At 32.8% G+C, this 16,588-nt stretch overlaps 1 protein-coding gene across 1 annotated transcript; it reads left to right on the top strand.

The window, feature by feature from the left end:
• Window positions 1–12,711: 12,711 nt before the first annotated feature.
• LOC132304741 (uncharacterized) lies at window positions 12,712–13,437 on the top strand. Its single transcript, XM_059802465.1, has one exon. It carries the CDS (start codon window positions 12,712–12,714, stop codon window positions 13,435–13,437), a length of 726 nt encoding a protein of 241 aa, XP_059658448.1.
• Window positions 13,438–16,588: the final 3,151 nt, after the last annotated feature.

Genomic DNA, 16,588 nt, shown 5'->3' with positions numbered 1-16,588 from the left:
CCCAACAACCTGTAACAGCTATATTGAGTCTCAAAATTCTATAAATACAGAGGGCTAGCATGATAAATAAACTACCATTGTTGAGAGACATTATATTGCATCAAAGAGAGCTGTTGTTCTCATATCTTCTCTTCTTCTCTCTCATTTCACGCTTATTCTATTTTGAGAGATTCAATCAAGCATTCAAAGGGCTTTTGCTCTTATTTGAATCCTTATAGAGTTTGTGCTTTATTATTCACTTGAGAGATTATCAGAACTTATTTTCTTCACATATTTCATCTTCTCTCATTCATTTCATTCATAGAGTTTGAGCTTCATTTATATTCATCAATACTCTAGTTGTGAGCAAAAAAAAATTGTACTACTGTCTTTAAGAGATTCATTGTACACTTCATTTCTATTACAAGTTATTGTAAAGGGTTGGTGTGACCCAAAAGGAAGCCTAGGAGAAGGGTGTTCTCCTACTAAGAAAGAGAAGCAAAGTCTTGCTTCAATTGAAGGTTTGCTCTCCACCATTAAGGAGAAGCTCTAAGGAATTTGGGAAGTCTCAAGAGAGATCTTGAGCCGAGGAGTAGGAGTTTCCGAACCTCGCAAAAATCGCCTTGTTATTGTTTGCAATTTCTCTTCCCTTATCTCTTTTACAATTGTGTTAAATTGATTACTTTCATATCTTGATTATTACATAATTGATTATATTGTTGATTAGAAATTGTATTTCTATAATTTGCAAAAATTGACCATTGACTCTATTCACCCCCCTTCTAGAGTCAATTCTTGGGTAACAATTGGTATCAGAGCCTAACTCTATTTAAATGACTTAATCGTCTTAGAGTACGATCATGGCCAACAATGGTAGTATCACACACTTAAAAGGACAATCCAATGATCAACCTCCTTGTTTTGATGGAAATGATTATATCTATTGGAAAATTAGAATGAAAGCCTTTCTAAAAAGTATTGATATTGATTAATGGAAAGTTATTGAAATTGGTGATCATATCCTAACCAAAGTTATTGAAGGGAATGAAAATCCTAAATCAAAAAGTGAATGGGATGAAAATGATCATAGATTAGTTCAATGTAATGCTTTAGCCACATGTTATCTTTATTGTGCATTGAGCAAAAATGAGTTCAACAAAATTATCTTTTGTAAAACGGCTAAAGAAATTTGGAACTCACTTGAATTAGCATATGGAGGATCAATTAGTGGTAAGGAATCATATATGCCTATGCTTATTGAAAAAGATGTGTCTTCCATCATAAATGAAAATGAATCAAGTAGTGAGATGCATTCTAGTTCTACTAACATTACTAATCATTTGAACTTTCTTAGTAGAACTTACTCTTATTCCTATAGTGAAGAAAATGAAGCAATGCAAAAGAAGAGTATAGACCTCCAAGCTTCTAGCAAATAAGTAAGTAGCATAAAAGAGGTGGTTAATCTTTGTCTCATGGCCGACAAAGATGAGGTAAATTCTAACCATGATGATTTTGATATAAATATTTCCTATAATGAGTTAGTGGATGAGCACAATGAATTACTTGATGCATTTAAAGAATTACAAGGTGTACTAGAAAACATGCTTATGAAATGTGATTCCTTTAAAAAGGAAAACCATGATCTCCTTCAAAGACATGAAAAGTTCAAATGGAAAATGACTTTTTAAAAAAGGAAAATCAATATCTTGTGCAAAAATTAGAAAAGATTCAAATTGAAAATGAGTCATTAAAAAATGAAATGAAATGTGTATTTTCTAAAGAATCTTCATCAATTGATCTTATTCCCGAAAATGAGTCTTTAAAGAAAATAATTCATGATCAAAATGATATCTTAGCAAAGCTTACCAAAGAAAAGGAGAATTTGAGTACTATACTTAGAAATCAAAGAGATGTCTTTTTCAAAAATGAGATACAATATGATCCTCACACTAAAGATGCATGCTTGTTAAGAATAAAAAGGCCTTTGTATGATAATTTGTCAAGAGTGGTACCCAAACCTCTAAATGCAATTATTGTAAAAGATTAGGACATGTGATTCATGATTGTTTATATAGAAAGAAATTGAGGTCAAAGAAGATTTGGGTTCCAAAAGGAACTTATGTTCCATTGCCTAACTCATATGGACCTAGGAAACTTTGGGTACCAAAAGAAGAATATGCAACCCTTTCTTATAGGGTTAATTGAGGGCATCAATTAAGGATTATGAAGGAAGCATCACTCTTGGGAACAATTTCAAGGGCAAGGACAAGTGGATTCTCAAGTTGGTGCCTAGAGCACAAAAGAAATATCATGCCAAGAATTTCTCAATCACAAAATGGAAAGGATGCATCACTTTAAGAAACTACCACCAAGCTAATGAAGTTAGTACCATGGGTAAGTAATTCCTTTCTCATTAATATGCTTTTATATGAAGAATTCAATCATGAAATTCTAAGCATGATGCTCTTGATATGCTACTTGTTCCTAATAGATGTAAAAATGTCTATGTTTTGATATTTTGCATAAAAGTAATTTGTTTTGGCATATAAGTTATGAACATGCTAATATAAAATGATTCTCTATCTTTCAAATGATCTTTAGATTAACTTTGCCCAATCTTTGTGAAAGATTTATTGGAAGATATGCCATCAAATAAAAGCATACATTATCTAATGTAGACCATCAATGTTATTTCATGTGAACCTTATCAAATGTATTAAAGTAGCAATGTTTTAAAAAGTCTTCTATATGCTTTTGTGATCTTAAATGTTTTATCTATACTTAATTGTGTCACTTCCATGCATATAGAAAATGATGTTGTTCAACTTGAGGAACAAATCTCATTGGAAGAGAGCCATCTCATTAAAATGAAGAATGAGAATTTATATTGCTTTCCTAAAGGTTGGAAGTGTGTGTGTTCTATATAAAGGCTATTATAGCAAATTGAAAGGATGAGCCTCAAAGTAAAAAAAAAAAAAAAAAAAAAAAAAACCCTAGAAAAGAAAGCTAAATGAGAGTGTCTCGAGAGGCCATTTGAACACATGATTTCCTGTATTCTTAATAAAGAGTGAAAGTTGGATACATTCTCAGAAATTAGTGAGCAAGTGTAAAATACATTGAAGTGTTGATGAAGGCCTAATAAACTGAAAATCTGGTGCAAAAGGTAACTAAAAAGACTTAAATTTGCTGGAATCACTATCTTCGCTTGAAGAAGGTTTAAACAAGCTCTTATATCATGTTTACATCTGGAGAAGGTGATCACTTGAACAAAGTTGAGTTGAAGTAAATTTTTGATATCCCTAACCCTCATTTAAGCTTATTTTCTGGTTTAGCCTCTGATTTGTGTAAGGAAGTGTTAATATCTTGCTGTGATTCATCTGTCAATCATTCTAGCAAGTGCATTTAGTTGAATAGAGGCTAGTGAAGTTCAAAATTTTCATCAAAACTGACCAACTTGAAGTTTGGCCTTGTAAACCTAAGTTGTTAAGGTTTAAGGCCTGAAAATTTGGGATTTAAACTGTGAAAATTGTATACCATGCTTATCTTATTGTAACTTCTGCCTTAGCAAGTGTATTAACATGAAATATAACTGAGGGCTTCGAATTCAAGGTAGTGTTGCAGTGATTTTATAAGTTTTGTCCCTGAGTGCAGAGTTTCTACAGAAACTAGTCTATAACTGATTTTGAGGCTGAAATTAAATTGTGAAATGAATTACTTAACCTCTGAGCTCTTGTGAGAAGATGAACCAAATGTGTGAGAGTGTATTCTAGGCTTGAGACCTTATAGAATACCATTTATGCCCTTGATTCAGAGGCATCACAATGGCTACAAAACTAATTCTGAGCTAAACTGTTTTATTACTGATTATGTGCTAAAGCTAGCAACAGCAGAGCCAGCTCCATTTAGAGGAGAGACGTCTCTTTGAAGAAAAGGAAAGCCATCTCTACACAAAGCAGAGCAGGCTCCACAGATGATCTTAAAGTGCTTGCTCTCGGGATCTCTTGATTTTTAAAGAGAGAGCCAACTCCCTTTATATAAGAGCAGACTCTGCAAACTGAGAGAGCAGGCTCTATAAAAATAAGAGACGGCTCCTAACCTGGACCAAAACCTGCATACATTTTAGTTGCTCTCGGGATCTCATGCAGAGTTTAGTAAGAGCTGGCTCTAATTCATTAAGAGCCGGCTCCATGAAAGGCTCTAAGAAGTGCAACTCTCAGCATCTCCTTTGAAGTATACAAGAGCCGACTCTAAATTTACTAAGAGCCAGCTCCAAAAATATTTGCAGAGCCAGCTCCAACATTTCTTGAGGCGGCTCACACATGCTATCAAAAGCTCTAAAAGCCTAACTCTCGGCATCTCAAAGCAGACATCAGAAAATGCTAAGAGCCGGCTCTATAAATTTCTAAGAGCCGGCTCTATAAATTTCTAAGAGCCGGCTCCATTAAATAACATAGAGCCGGCTCAATATATCATGAGAGCCGGCTCCATTAATGGATATCCTCTCCCTGATTTTGGGTCATCCAATTTAGTGCACTGTAGGATGATATATGTATACTTATTCTAGGCATCTTCACAAGTAAGGTTCCTTCATCAAATTCTCTTTAAAATTCATATATTCTTGCTGTTTAAATGAAATTTCAATGATAATTTCTAAATTCACTCTCTTTGATTCTTCATTCCATGAAACCCTTGATTGGACTGTAGCTTTCTCTTTACTTGTAAAAGACTTATTCTAGTAAGAATTGCTTAGTCTATAGTCTGCAAAGTCAAAATTTATGCACAAACTATCATTTGTCCCTTGGTATCAAATCCTAGAAATATATTGCATAAATTTTATTATCAAATTCCATTTGATTTTGAAATTTATCCTTGAATAGCTTACACATATATCATCTATGTTTCATTTGGGCACTATATTGCAAGGTTCTACAGGATTTCCACTAATAAGCTGAATTTATTAATTTTAATCCCTAGTCATTGTTTTATAATTTTTTTTGGGGGAGGTTTTCAAGCATAAATTTTTTAGCACTTGGTATCAAAATTTTGACTGGATGTGAATTTTAATCTAGGATGTTTTATTGTTTCAAAATCCTTTTATTACTTCTATATATCTTCAATAAAAATGAATTTGGATTTGGAATTTACATTGTGTCTTCATTGGGTTTCCATTCTATTTGTTCTTTGTATTTTCAATCCAATCCCTAAAATTATCAATGGCTTCTATATATGTAAAATAAAAATTTGCTTCAAATTTCTTCCTATTTGTTTAAATCTTTCATGTTTCTCATGCACTACTACTTCAAAATTTGGCAAGAACCTAGTTCATCCTCCTACCTTTTTGAGATGACAAATGGGGAGAAAGATGTGTGATTCATTATGCTTGTTATGCTTGCGTATATTACTTTTCACTTATTTTAGATGCATATTGAAAGGGGGAGTCTTATACACTTTAATGAGTAAAATATTTGTTGTAAAATCAAGCATACTATGATATTCAAGATATGCATATTGATAGGGGGAGTATTCTTTCAAATGCAACTCCACTTTGACAATAAACACATCAATGTTTTGTCATCATCAAAAAGGGGGAGATTGTTGGCCTAAGGATTTTATCTAAAGGTCAATCTTATGTTTTGATGATTACAAACTATTAATGATGTTTAAGTACTAATGTTTTCATTGAGTGATATATAGTTGATCAATATTCAATCCTCAATGTTGAGCTAGAAGATCCATTCCAAGCATTACAAATACTCAAGCTATGGATTCAAGGAAGCCTTAAAAGTTGCAAGAGATCAAAGGCATATTCAATCAAAGAAAAACTCGAACTTCAAAGATCATTCAAGCATTTCAAAGAAAGAAAACAAGTCTTCATCAAGCCTAAACGATCATGGTCAAGAATGAAGAAAAGGGGTAGATAAGATGGTGAGAGCTTAAGATTTAATGTCAAAGTATTTTTGAATTTATTTGAAGCTCATCTCTATAGGTTCATGCATATCATACATCATATGCTCCTACATCATTAGCAATAGACTTTGAACTTCAATACACATATATTTAACATATGAAGTCTTTGCTAAGAATGAGTTAGTTCAAACTTGCAGAAGCTTTGAAAGAACTCAACTTAAGCTAGAAATGCTAGGACTATGCACATTAATCACAATATTTTGGTCTCTAGAAAGAAAAGGAAAAGGTATTGAATTTTATATTTCATCTTTAAAGCCTTTATTGCCATAATTTGGTAAATGACTCTAGGACACAATGCACTTGAAATTTAATATCTTCATATGTCCCTAGACTCCTAGAAACAGGCCTTGAACTAAATTGAATCATTCATCAAAGTCCTAGGTGCTAGAAAAATGAATATCTCAAAAGAAGCAATTTTCAGCCTAGAAAATTTCCAGACCAGCTTGCACTCAAAATGCTATAACTATTTGTGTAGTTGGAATTTTTACATAAGAGCTGACTTCGAGCTCTTGAGTTTAGACTCAAATTTCACCTAAAAATGATTTGAATTGAGAGAGATATAACCATCACAAGATGACTGATTCTACTCTGCGAAAATTCTGACCAGGTTGCACTAAAATGGCCATAACTATTTCTGTGTTTAGAATTTTTGAGCAAGGCTAGTGGCATTAGAAAGCTTACTTTAAGGTAATAAATTTAGACTCAAATTTCACCTCATTTGGAGTTTCATGGACTGAGTTATGTCCATCTGAAGTCATAAACTTTTTCTGTCCAAACCAATTCAGCAGCAGCCTTCATGAAGCAAGAACCACCTCTATAAGAAATAGAGACAGCTCTCTTAAGGCTAATAGAGCCTGCTCAATGAAATTTAGAGAAGGCTCAATGGGAATTAGAGAAGGCTCAAAGAATAGAGAAGGCTCCATGAAAAATTAGAGAAGACTCCATGAAAAATTAGAGAAGGCTTAATGAGATGGAGAAAGCTCCATGAAATAAAAGAGAAGGCTCTTTTCAATTCCAGTAGGCTTTTTAACGAAGGACTAATGTTTCCAACCAAAGAGTAGGCTCCAAAGAAATATAGAGCAGGTTCTCAAAGCTAGGGAGCCGTCTCTCTTGTTTTACAGAGCAGGCTCTTTCTAAGGGAAAAATGATTCTTCAAAATAAAGAGACGGCTCACTTGTTTATAAGAGACGGCTCTTTCTAAGGGAAAAATGATTCTTCAAAATAAAGAGATGGCTCACTTGTTTACAAGAGACGGCTCTTTTTAAGGAATAAATGAACAAAGAGACGGCTCACTTGTTTTAAGAGCAGGCTCTTTCTGGGTTTTGAACTGCAACGGAATTATTTTCATTAAATGTTTCCCAACAACCTGTAACAGCTATATTGAGTCTCAAAATTCTATAAATACAGAGGGCTAGCATGCTAAATAAACTACCATTGTTGAGAGACATTATATTGCATCAAAGAGAGCTGTTGTTCTCATATCTTCTCTTCTTCTCTCTCATTTCACGCTTATTCTATTTTGAGAGATTCAATCAAGCATTCGAAGGGCTTTTGCTCTTATTTGAATCCTTATAGAGTTTGTGCTTTATTATTCACTTGAGAGATTATCAGAGCTTATTTTCTTCACATATTTCATCTTCTCTCATTCATTTCATTCATAGAGTTTGAGCTTCATTTATATTCATCAATACTCTAGTTGTGAGCAAAAAAAAATTGTACTACTGTCTTTAAGAGATTCATTGTACACTTCATTTCTATTACAAGTTATTGTAAAGGGTTGGTGTGACCCAAAAGGAAGCCTAGGAGAAGGGTGTTCTCTTACTAAGAAAGAGAAGCAAAGTCTTGCTTCAATTGAAGGTTTGCTCTCCACCATTAAGGAGAAGCTCTAAGGAATTTGGGAAGTCTCAAGAGGGATCTTGAGCCGAGGAGTAGGAGTTTCCGAACCTCGCAAAAATCGCCTTGTTATTGTTTGCAATTTCTCTTCCCTTATCTCTTTTACAATTGTGTTAAATTGATTACTTTCATATCTTGATTATTACATAATTGATTATATTGTTGATTAGAAATTGTATTTCTATAATTTGCAAAAATTGGCCATTGACTCTATTCACCCCCCCTCTAGAGTCAATTCTTGGGTAACAAAAAGACCTATTTTTATAAAATAGTCTTTTATAGTTCTCTGAAAACTGTTATCTGTTTTCTGAATTTCTGAAAATGATTTTCAAATTAACAAAGTAACATAAGAGTAACAAAATAGCTAGTTAAAAGAACAGTGTTTGCAGGGGCGGAGCCAAGATTGCAAAGTAGGGAGGGCTAAAAATAACTAAACCCATGATTGCTTAGTATGTCATCCATGGTTTAAATACATAATTATCATGTATCAGTTATTCAATTAAACCCAATAATCTACAGCATTTTAACACATATACACTTCCAAACTCTAACGTATTTCCACAATTAAGAATCTATTGAAGTTTGCTTCATACAAGTATTAAAACAAATAACTACAAGAATGTAAGATATATATATTCCTTATCAATAAATTCACCTTAGAAAGTAAGACCTATGTGCTCCGCCCCTGACTAGTTATTAATGTATTATATAATAAATTATCCAATATCCCCCCCCCCCCCCCCCTTATTTTTATTTTTTTTTTCTGCAAAAATAAAATTTAATATCTCACTGGATTAACAATAATAATCCATGATATCCATCCAGTTATGGCTTAGTACCTTACACACGAAGAGTTTAGGTCTTTTTCCATAGACTAACAATGTGTTTGATTTACTAGGTTGGGCCCTGTTATATTTTATTATGGTTTATTTTGTAATCGGACATGTCCATGGTTTGTGGGCTTGCTCATATTTAAGGCTTGACCTTTGAAAATTTTATAACTCTTTTTATTTATAGAAATATTATGGATTGGGCTGATAGGAAGAGGAATAGTAGTATATAGGCTTATAGGAATCATAGTACTAAATTTTTTTTTTCAACTGGACCTGGGCTATAGCCCAGGTTAGCCCATTACTAGTTCCTCTCTTGAGTGTTTGGATATTGGTCACTGCTAATTACAATACGAAAACACTAAGAAACACGAATTTGGTATTTTATATTTAAGACTTCATTTTGTTGACAAATTGAGTATACTCAAATGACAATAGTAAATTACAAAACGTGTTAGAGATGTTTTGCTTTACCACATTGCACACTACCTATAACAAAAAACACTTATCGTGAAAGACCAAGTGAAATGATGCCAGAAAAGTGTACAAAAATATTTCCTTATACGCAAAGTTGGTAGATTGATCTAATTAAGTAGGTTAAGTTTAAATTCAATTTCATCTTCTGGAATTGTCTTGCAATTTTATTAGACAACACTTAGGCTTCATCACTAAAATGTACACAATTCTAATTGCTGATATAGACCAATAACAAATAGACATGTCTTCTTTAATTATTAAATCAGAAATGGTGTAGCACATGCTTACCAAATTATATAGATGACGGTTTGATAATTAAAATAAGACTTGTCTATTTTTTATTGATCGACGTCAACGGTCACAATAATGTACTTGTGAGAACCTAAAATATTGTTCCAATATTTTAAACAATGGGACTCAATCATATTTCTTTCATTTTATTTATTTATTTTTGTATATACTAGTAATACAATAATAATAGATTTTCCTCAATTAAAATATTACCAAAATGGTGTAATATTTACAATTAATCTCTGACATATGATGTATGTTATTAGTATAAAGGATGATTTTAAAATTTCGTACTCAAAACTAGGCATCGAACAAAAGAATTTCTCTCCTGACTTGGTTCCCCACCTTTGCAGGTAACTGCATACATAAGCCCAACATTTATCTATCCATTAGGATTACATGTAGATGCATTTGTAACAACCACAGTTTTGTCCTCGCACTAGATTTTTATTTTGTTTTTATTTTTTATTTTTTATTGGCGATACTTAAACTGCCTATTGAACTGGTCCTGGCTATTGAATTCCTCTATCAATATAGTTCAAACATCAACAGTATCTGTGTGAATTTATAGATATATGATGACAGTCTTAATTAATATAGTAGGCCCAACATTTATCTGTCCATTAGGATTTCCTATTGATGCATTTGTAACAACCAAAGTTTTGTCCTTGCACTAGATTTTTATTTTATTTTTTTATTTTTTTTATTTTTTATTCCCAATAATTAAATGGTAAATGGAAGCAACTAAGGACTAATACGTATTGTAAGGGGGGATCGATATAACTTGGGCCTTAGGCGAAAAAAATAAACAGTTGATTTTTTCATATCATAATATGCTATATATTAATTATTAAATAATAATTAATTAAAAATTATCATTGTTTTAAAAAATATGAATAAAAATAATTACAAGATTCACAACTCACCAATAAAAATATATACAAATTTATAATAACAAAAGTTAGGAAAACTAAAAAATAATTAAAAAAAAAGAATCTGATTTAAAAATTTGAAAATTCTTCAATAAAAGAAAAGTGTGTTCAAATTGAGATTTGAAACCAATGAATACTGAGTCCAGAATGAGAGAGGATTGGGAAAGGAAGTGACTTGTAATTTGTCGAGTTTGGTGAGAGATAAGAGAATGAACGTGAGAATTAGGAATAAGAAAAATAAATAAATAAAATAAAATAAAATTTAAAGAAAGAGAATTTGAAAAGTTTCTTCACTTCCTAATAAAACGGTTAAATATTTTTTACGGTGCAACTTACCCAAAAAAATATATATAAGTGATGATAGAAAAACCGAATTGTTTCTCCCGAATATCCATCGAATCTAACGTGAGCGTCTTTCTAACGTGAGAATTTATTTTTTCTCTCACCTCACGTGGGCTTGGTGGGTCATCCGCCGTTCACCTTCAACCTCACAAAATTGTCCTGTTTCTTCAACCTCACAAATCGCAGCACTCAATGGCGAGCCTGAGAAGATGCTTCCAGTCAAAACGCAATTTCTTGCAATGGAAGCCCATGCAATCCCTCTCATGGCTCATCGCCGACCGTTAATTTTGCTTTTATTGGCTTTCATTTGATTATTGGTCTTTTTTTTTTTTTTTTTTTGGTATTGTTTTGCAAATTTGTTGAATTGGGTTTGGGATGAACAGACACATTTGTGGGTTCTTGGGCTGACTTTGATTCAAATAAAAGAACCCAGAATAATATTTCTTAAGGTTGAGCTGCGAAGACCCTGTAATTTATGTTTTTGGTTTGTGCAGTTCCTAATTTAGATTGTAAGGTGTAGCTGGTAATCATTTGGAATTTTTGATCTTCTCGTTGATTCTTTCTTCTTCAACCTCACAAATCGCAGCACTCAACGGCAACGAGTTTGAGAAGATGCTTCCAGTCAAAACCCAGTCTCTTGCAATGGAAGCCCAAACAATCCCTCTCAGGGCTAATCGCCGGCCATTGATTTTGCCGTTGGAATATATTGAAAAAAAAAAAAAAAAAAAAAAAAAGAACTTTTGGAAAATTTTTATAATGGAATAATAAACCGATTAAAGGAATTGATTTGATTAGAAGCCGGTCGATATGGCGCTGCTCTTCGTTGCTTGATGATGCAAAGTTTTGAAATCTATAACTAATCGTTGCTTGATGATGCAAAGTTTTGAAATCTATAACTAATCGTTGCTTGATGATGCAAAGTTTTGAAATCTTTAACTAAGAATTTTCATCAGATCTCCCCTCGCTCTATATGTATTTATATTATATATTTGTTGTCTGAATGAGGTAACGATTATAAATCACGTGTTTAAAGAACATTCGGTGACAATTCGGGGATGATATTTTTGAGAGATAAATAATTTCTCTCTTTGAATGAAAAGGCGGGAATGGATAAGGAGAAGAAGTTATTTTAGGAGATAAATTACAAAAAAAAGAATAGTTATTTGAGGAGATATATTCTTCGGAATTAGTGTTTAATTAGGAAACAATTACAATATATTATATAAAAAAAGAAGAAGTTATTTTAGGAGATAAATCTATTATTATTGTATTTATTTATAAAATATAATAATAATAGATTTTTCTTAATTAAAATATTACCAAAATGGTGTTATATTTACAATTAATCTCTGAAATATCATTCATGTTATTAGTATAAAGGTTGATTTTAAAATTTCATACTCAAAACTAGAAATCGAACAAAAGAATTTCTCTCCTGATTTGGTTCCCCACCTCATCGTGTTCGCATCATGAATTGAAGAAAGTCAAGAATCATCGTGTTCTCTCAACAGTGTATACAGAAAAGAACGATCCAGATCAAATGTTGGATTTGTACTTGTGGTGGACCTGTTCCCACCGAATAATTTATCCCAAATCTAAATAAGTTTGAAAAATGAAAATATATGTACTTTCAGGCTATAAAATGGCAAGAACAGTCCTCTCAAAGGGTTCACTTCACCGAACTTGAAGTAAATCAGCCCTTTCCATCACTGCTCTCTCTCTCTAACAATCTTTCCATTCCTTTCTCTCTCGAAAGATCCAGCTCGTCCCTTTAATTTCCCTACCTTTTTTTCCCTTCCAAACTTTCCCGGAAAATCAGCCCCCAAACAGGAAAAAAAAAAAAAACATTCACAACTCTCTCTAACAATTTTTCCATTTATTTCTCTCTCCAATGATCTAGCTTGTTGTTTTCCGTTTATTTCATTCCTTTTTTCTTTTCTTTCTCAACTTTCCCGGAAAATAATCCCCAAACAGAAAACACCACACCTCACTGTCTGGAAATGGATGCTTTTGATTTCGATAACGTGAAGGTCGAGAATGCGAACGCGATGCTAAGATTTCATCGCCTCCAAAAAGTCGCCAAACTGTTTCGACTCCTCGAGCTCTGCCTCGTTCTCGTTCTCATATCCTGGACCTCCACTCGCCTGCCGTTCGCCGTCAAAATATCCGGCGAATACTTCCGAAAGCTCCTCGCTATCATCGTTAGCCCTATCTTCATCTTCGTCCTCAGCAATGGGATCGTCGTCACTCTCTTCGCAAAGTCCGGCCAATTATCCGGCCAGACGCCGACCGTCGTCGACAATGCCGAAACATATCTCTGCGAAGAAGTCATGAAAAACAGCGAGAATCAATTCGATTTCAGGTCCAAAATTTATACTCCGGTGCCGGAACCGGAGGAGATCGTGTTCGTGGATAAACAGATCATATGCGAAGTAAACACAGTTACTTCAAACAACGAATCTACAATGGTGGCCAGTCCGGTTATGGAATCGAAAACTTTTAGGAGGACTCGGTCGGAGAATTTGAAGAGAGAGATCAGTTCGGAGAAGAGTCACGAGAAACTCCGGCGATCGGATACTGATAAGTTCCTCAACGACATGTATTCCGACGAGTTTCTACCGGAAAAGCCGTGCTTGTTCGAGAAACTGAGCAACGAGGAGTTTCAGCGCAGGATAGAAGCCTTCATTGCTAACAAGTCAAGTTCCATCAAGAAGAGAAGATGGTAATTGTACCTCAAAATCACTCTTAACTAATAAATAAATAAATAAATAATCAAAATTTACCTTTATTTTTTTGAAATTTTCATCAGTAACGTGTATATAAGTGATCATGACCGTGTACTTTGAACGGTTTCATATACAGTGTTAGGTGGTGGTATGTAGTATGTAAAGTAGTATTAACTTGTTAAGGAAAAACATAGTAGGGACTTTGTGGATAAATGTGAAATGATATGGGGATTATATGAAGTTCCAGTGATCTGGGCCGTTTATTTAGTATGTCATGATGCTTGATATTCAATCTGAGCCGTTGGTGACTTTGAGGAGCAAGTGGATAAAGATATATTGTTGTTCTGGCATATTATGGTATGAGTATGCTTTAAGGATTTATTCTCTGTTTTGGGTTCTTATATATATATATATAAATCCAAATTCTATTAGTGACTCTCATGATGTGCATGAGTTATCCTTTGCTATCAATGGTTAGTACAAAATAGGAGTTTGATATAGGGGAGAAAGAGGTGTCCAAACTAGGGCATTTATCAACCCTACATTAATAGCAGAATAATGTCCTTATCCTTTCTTATGGTATGTGGTTATGCATTTACTGACCTAAAGACTCTCTCTTCTTTTTTTTTCTAATTTCTACTGATTTTTTTCTTTTTTTCTTTTTCTTTTTTCTCAACAATGGTACATGGATCTCTTAAAACATTTCATAATTTACTATTGGACTTCCCTGTCCCACATGCACAGAGCCTTTATCAACAAAAGTCTTAGAAAGACTTAAACTTTGAAGTTTGATTTGTTTGTCATTTAAAAAATAATTTTTAAGAATTCAAGAAAATATTTTCATAAAACTATAAAAGATAATTTTTTAAAAAAAAAAAAAAAATTATATTTTAGTTTTCTAAAGGAAAAAAAAATTATTATTAGAAAACTGAACCAATTAGACCACTACTTTTTACTTTAAAAAGAGTAGAATTTGATTTTTGAATTTCACTTATTTCTTCCACTTCTTCTATCAATTTTTAAATTTTCTTATTTCGTAAATATCTAGCAAGTTAGTCAGTTTTTAATGGCGTGTTTGGTAGATAGGGCGTATAAGAATTGAAAGGATTATAATAGTTACAAGAGAAATGAAAGAAAATAAAATGATATTATTAATGTTATGTTAGTTGGGATAACTATAAAAGACCAAGAAAGAAAAGTGTGCAACTAACCAGTCTATATGAGAGGGTTTGTTTCTTATTATATGAGTATATGGGACAAAACAAGAGTGAAAGACAGTGGCCACTTTTGTTGGATGATAGTCCAAACATTATTTAAGGGTTAGCAAATCACTCCTCCATCCACTTAATTATTCATTTCCTTTCCTTTCCCTCCTGATCATTTTTAAACTCTCCCTCTCCTCTTTTCCCTTTCCTTCCTATTCCTTCACTAAAAACTTACTCCATTAACAACCAAAAAGAAAGCAGCTTCATTTGAAAAGGTTAATCATGAACTCTGCAATTAAGAAGCAATTAAAGGTATGTTTTTAACCATAATTTCAGGCTTAATCAGTCTCTTCTCATAGAAGAACTTGAATCTTGCTAAGAAAAGACTCATTATTGTGAATGTACCACAATTATTTTCTTATTGGAATGATTGAAATAATCTAATCTGTCACACCAAGTCTCTTCCACTGTGGTTCCGTTAAGCATTAATGTCCCCACTTAAAAAGATGGTATGCTTGTTTATTCTTAAGCAGCAAAATTTCTGTTACCACATAAACAAATTATATAAAATAATAGAGTTTTCTAGTGGATGGTAGGACTAATCATATATTATATGAATATATGGTAATAATGTTCTACCCTTTATGTACTTTACTTTCACCATCTCTATAATCTCTCAATCAAAAAAAAAAAAAAAAAAGTCACTTTAATTGATGTTTCTAGTGATAGATTAGATTCTTAGTGAAGTGATGTGCATTTCCTCTCCTTGTATTCCTCCCTTTTTCTTCGAGTAATCATGATCAATTCCACTATGAATGACAATTAGGGATTTTTTTTTTTGTTTAGAATTTATTTACCCAACTAAGACAATGCTTTTTGCTTGTGATAATGTCTATTTTCAAGGACATGTCAAACACTTTGCTTGTTCTTTTTTCTTTTTGTTTCTCTTTAGTGTGTGTGTGTGTGTGTGAAAGACTAGAGAGAAAAATTGGCTAGGAGTGTTCCAAGGGGGTGCTTAGTGGTGGGCACCAAGAGAGATGCTTTTTTGTGAAGGAATGCATATTCTATGATTAGGGTTTTGATTTGTCTATTATTAGTTGGAGAAGTTATTTTGCTAAAGGGGAACATGAACATCTTCCCTTTGTCTATTGATATGTCAATCTCATTTTCTCAAGTGGCTTGTTTGTTTTCTGGGAAAGTGAAGAAAAAAGAGAGGGAAAATTAGTGGACTTAAACTATCTGTGGTTGAAATTAAATTGAATATCAAAATATAATGAATTAAAAGTGATTCTTATGTAGGTCATCTGTGAACATAATCAAAGAAGAAAAACCATGTGAGGCTATCAGAGGATGCTTATCCAAGTGCTTTTCAATGTTTTGGAGTTTTATGCATTGAACCTCCAATTTTAAAATACATGAGAACCTGATGCTAGTAAATAAAAATTAATTTAGCTACACATATTCCCACCCTTTTCAATCTTTTTGTAATTATGCTTCATTTATAAGTGGAATGATGTATAAGTATATGTCATTATCCTAAATGTATAGCCAAGTGGGATGATAACAGTACTCTTGATTCTAATGGATTGAGTTGTTAGAAATTGTGATTGATAAAGAATAAATAATGAGAGAATAAAAACTAAAATTGAAGCATTGGAAAAGAAAAATAAGGAAGCAACTTTATTTTATATTGTCTGGACAGGCTAACTCAGCTGGTAAGGTTTTTGGAGATACTCTCCTTAAATCTCTAGTTCGAGACTCATCAAAGTTGATGCCCAAACTTAAATGATGCACGTAATTTACAAATTATTGCATGAATTCGGAGCTTGTAAATCATTTGAAAGTCTAAAGAGACTTGCGAAGATGTTGATTCTTCCTTCGCTATACTATATAAGGTATGCCTTTGTGCATCCATAGAAAATATGAAGCACTCTTTGGAAGGGTAT

The sequence above is a fragment of the Cornus florida genome, unplaced genomic scaffold (genome assembly GCF_030987335.1).
Source record: "Cornus florida cultivar Cherokee Brave unplaced genomic scaffold, ASM3098733v1 CherokeeBrave_3.0.0_Hap2_Chr04, whole genome shotgun sequence".
Classification (NCBI taxonomy): domain Eukaryota; kingdom Viridiplantae; phylum Streptophyta; class Magnoliopsida; order Cornales; family Cornaceae; genus Cornus; species Cornus florida.
Note: the sequence above shows the minus strand (reverse complement) of the source record. Positions and strands in the feature narration are given on the sequence as shown.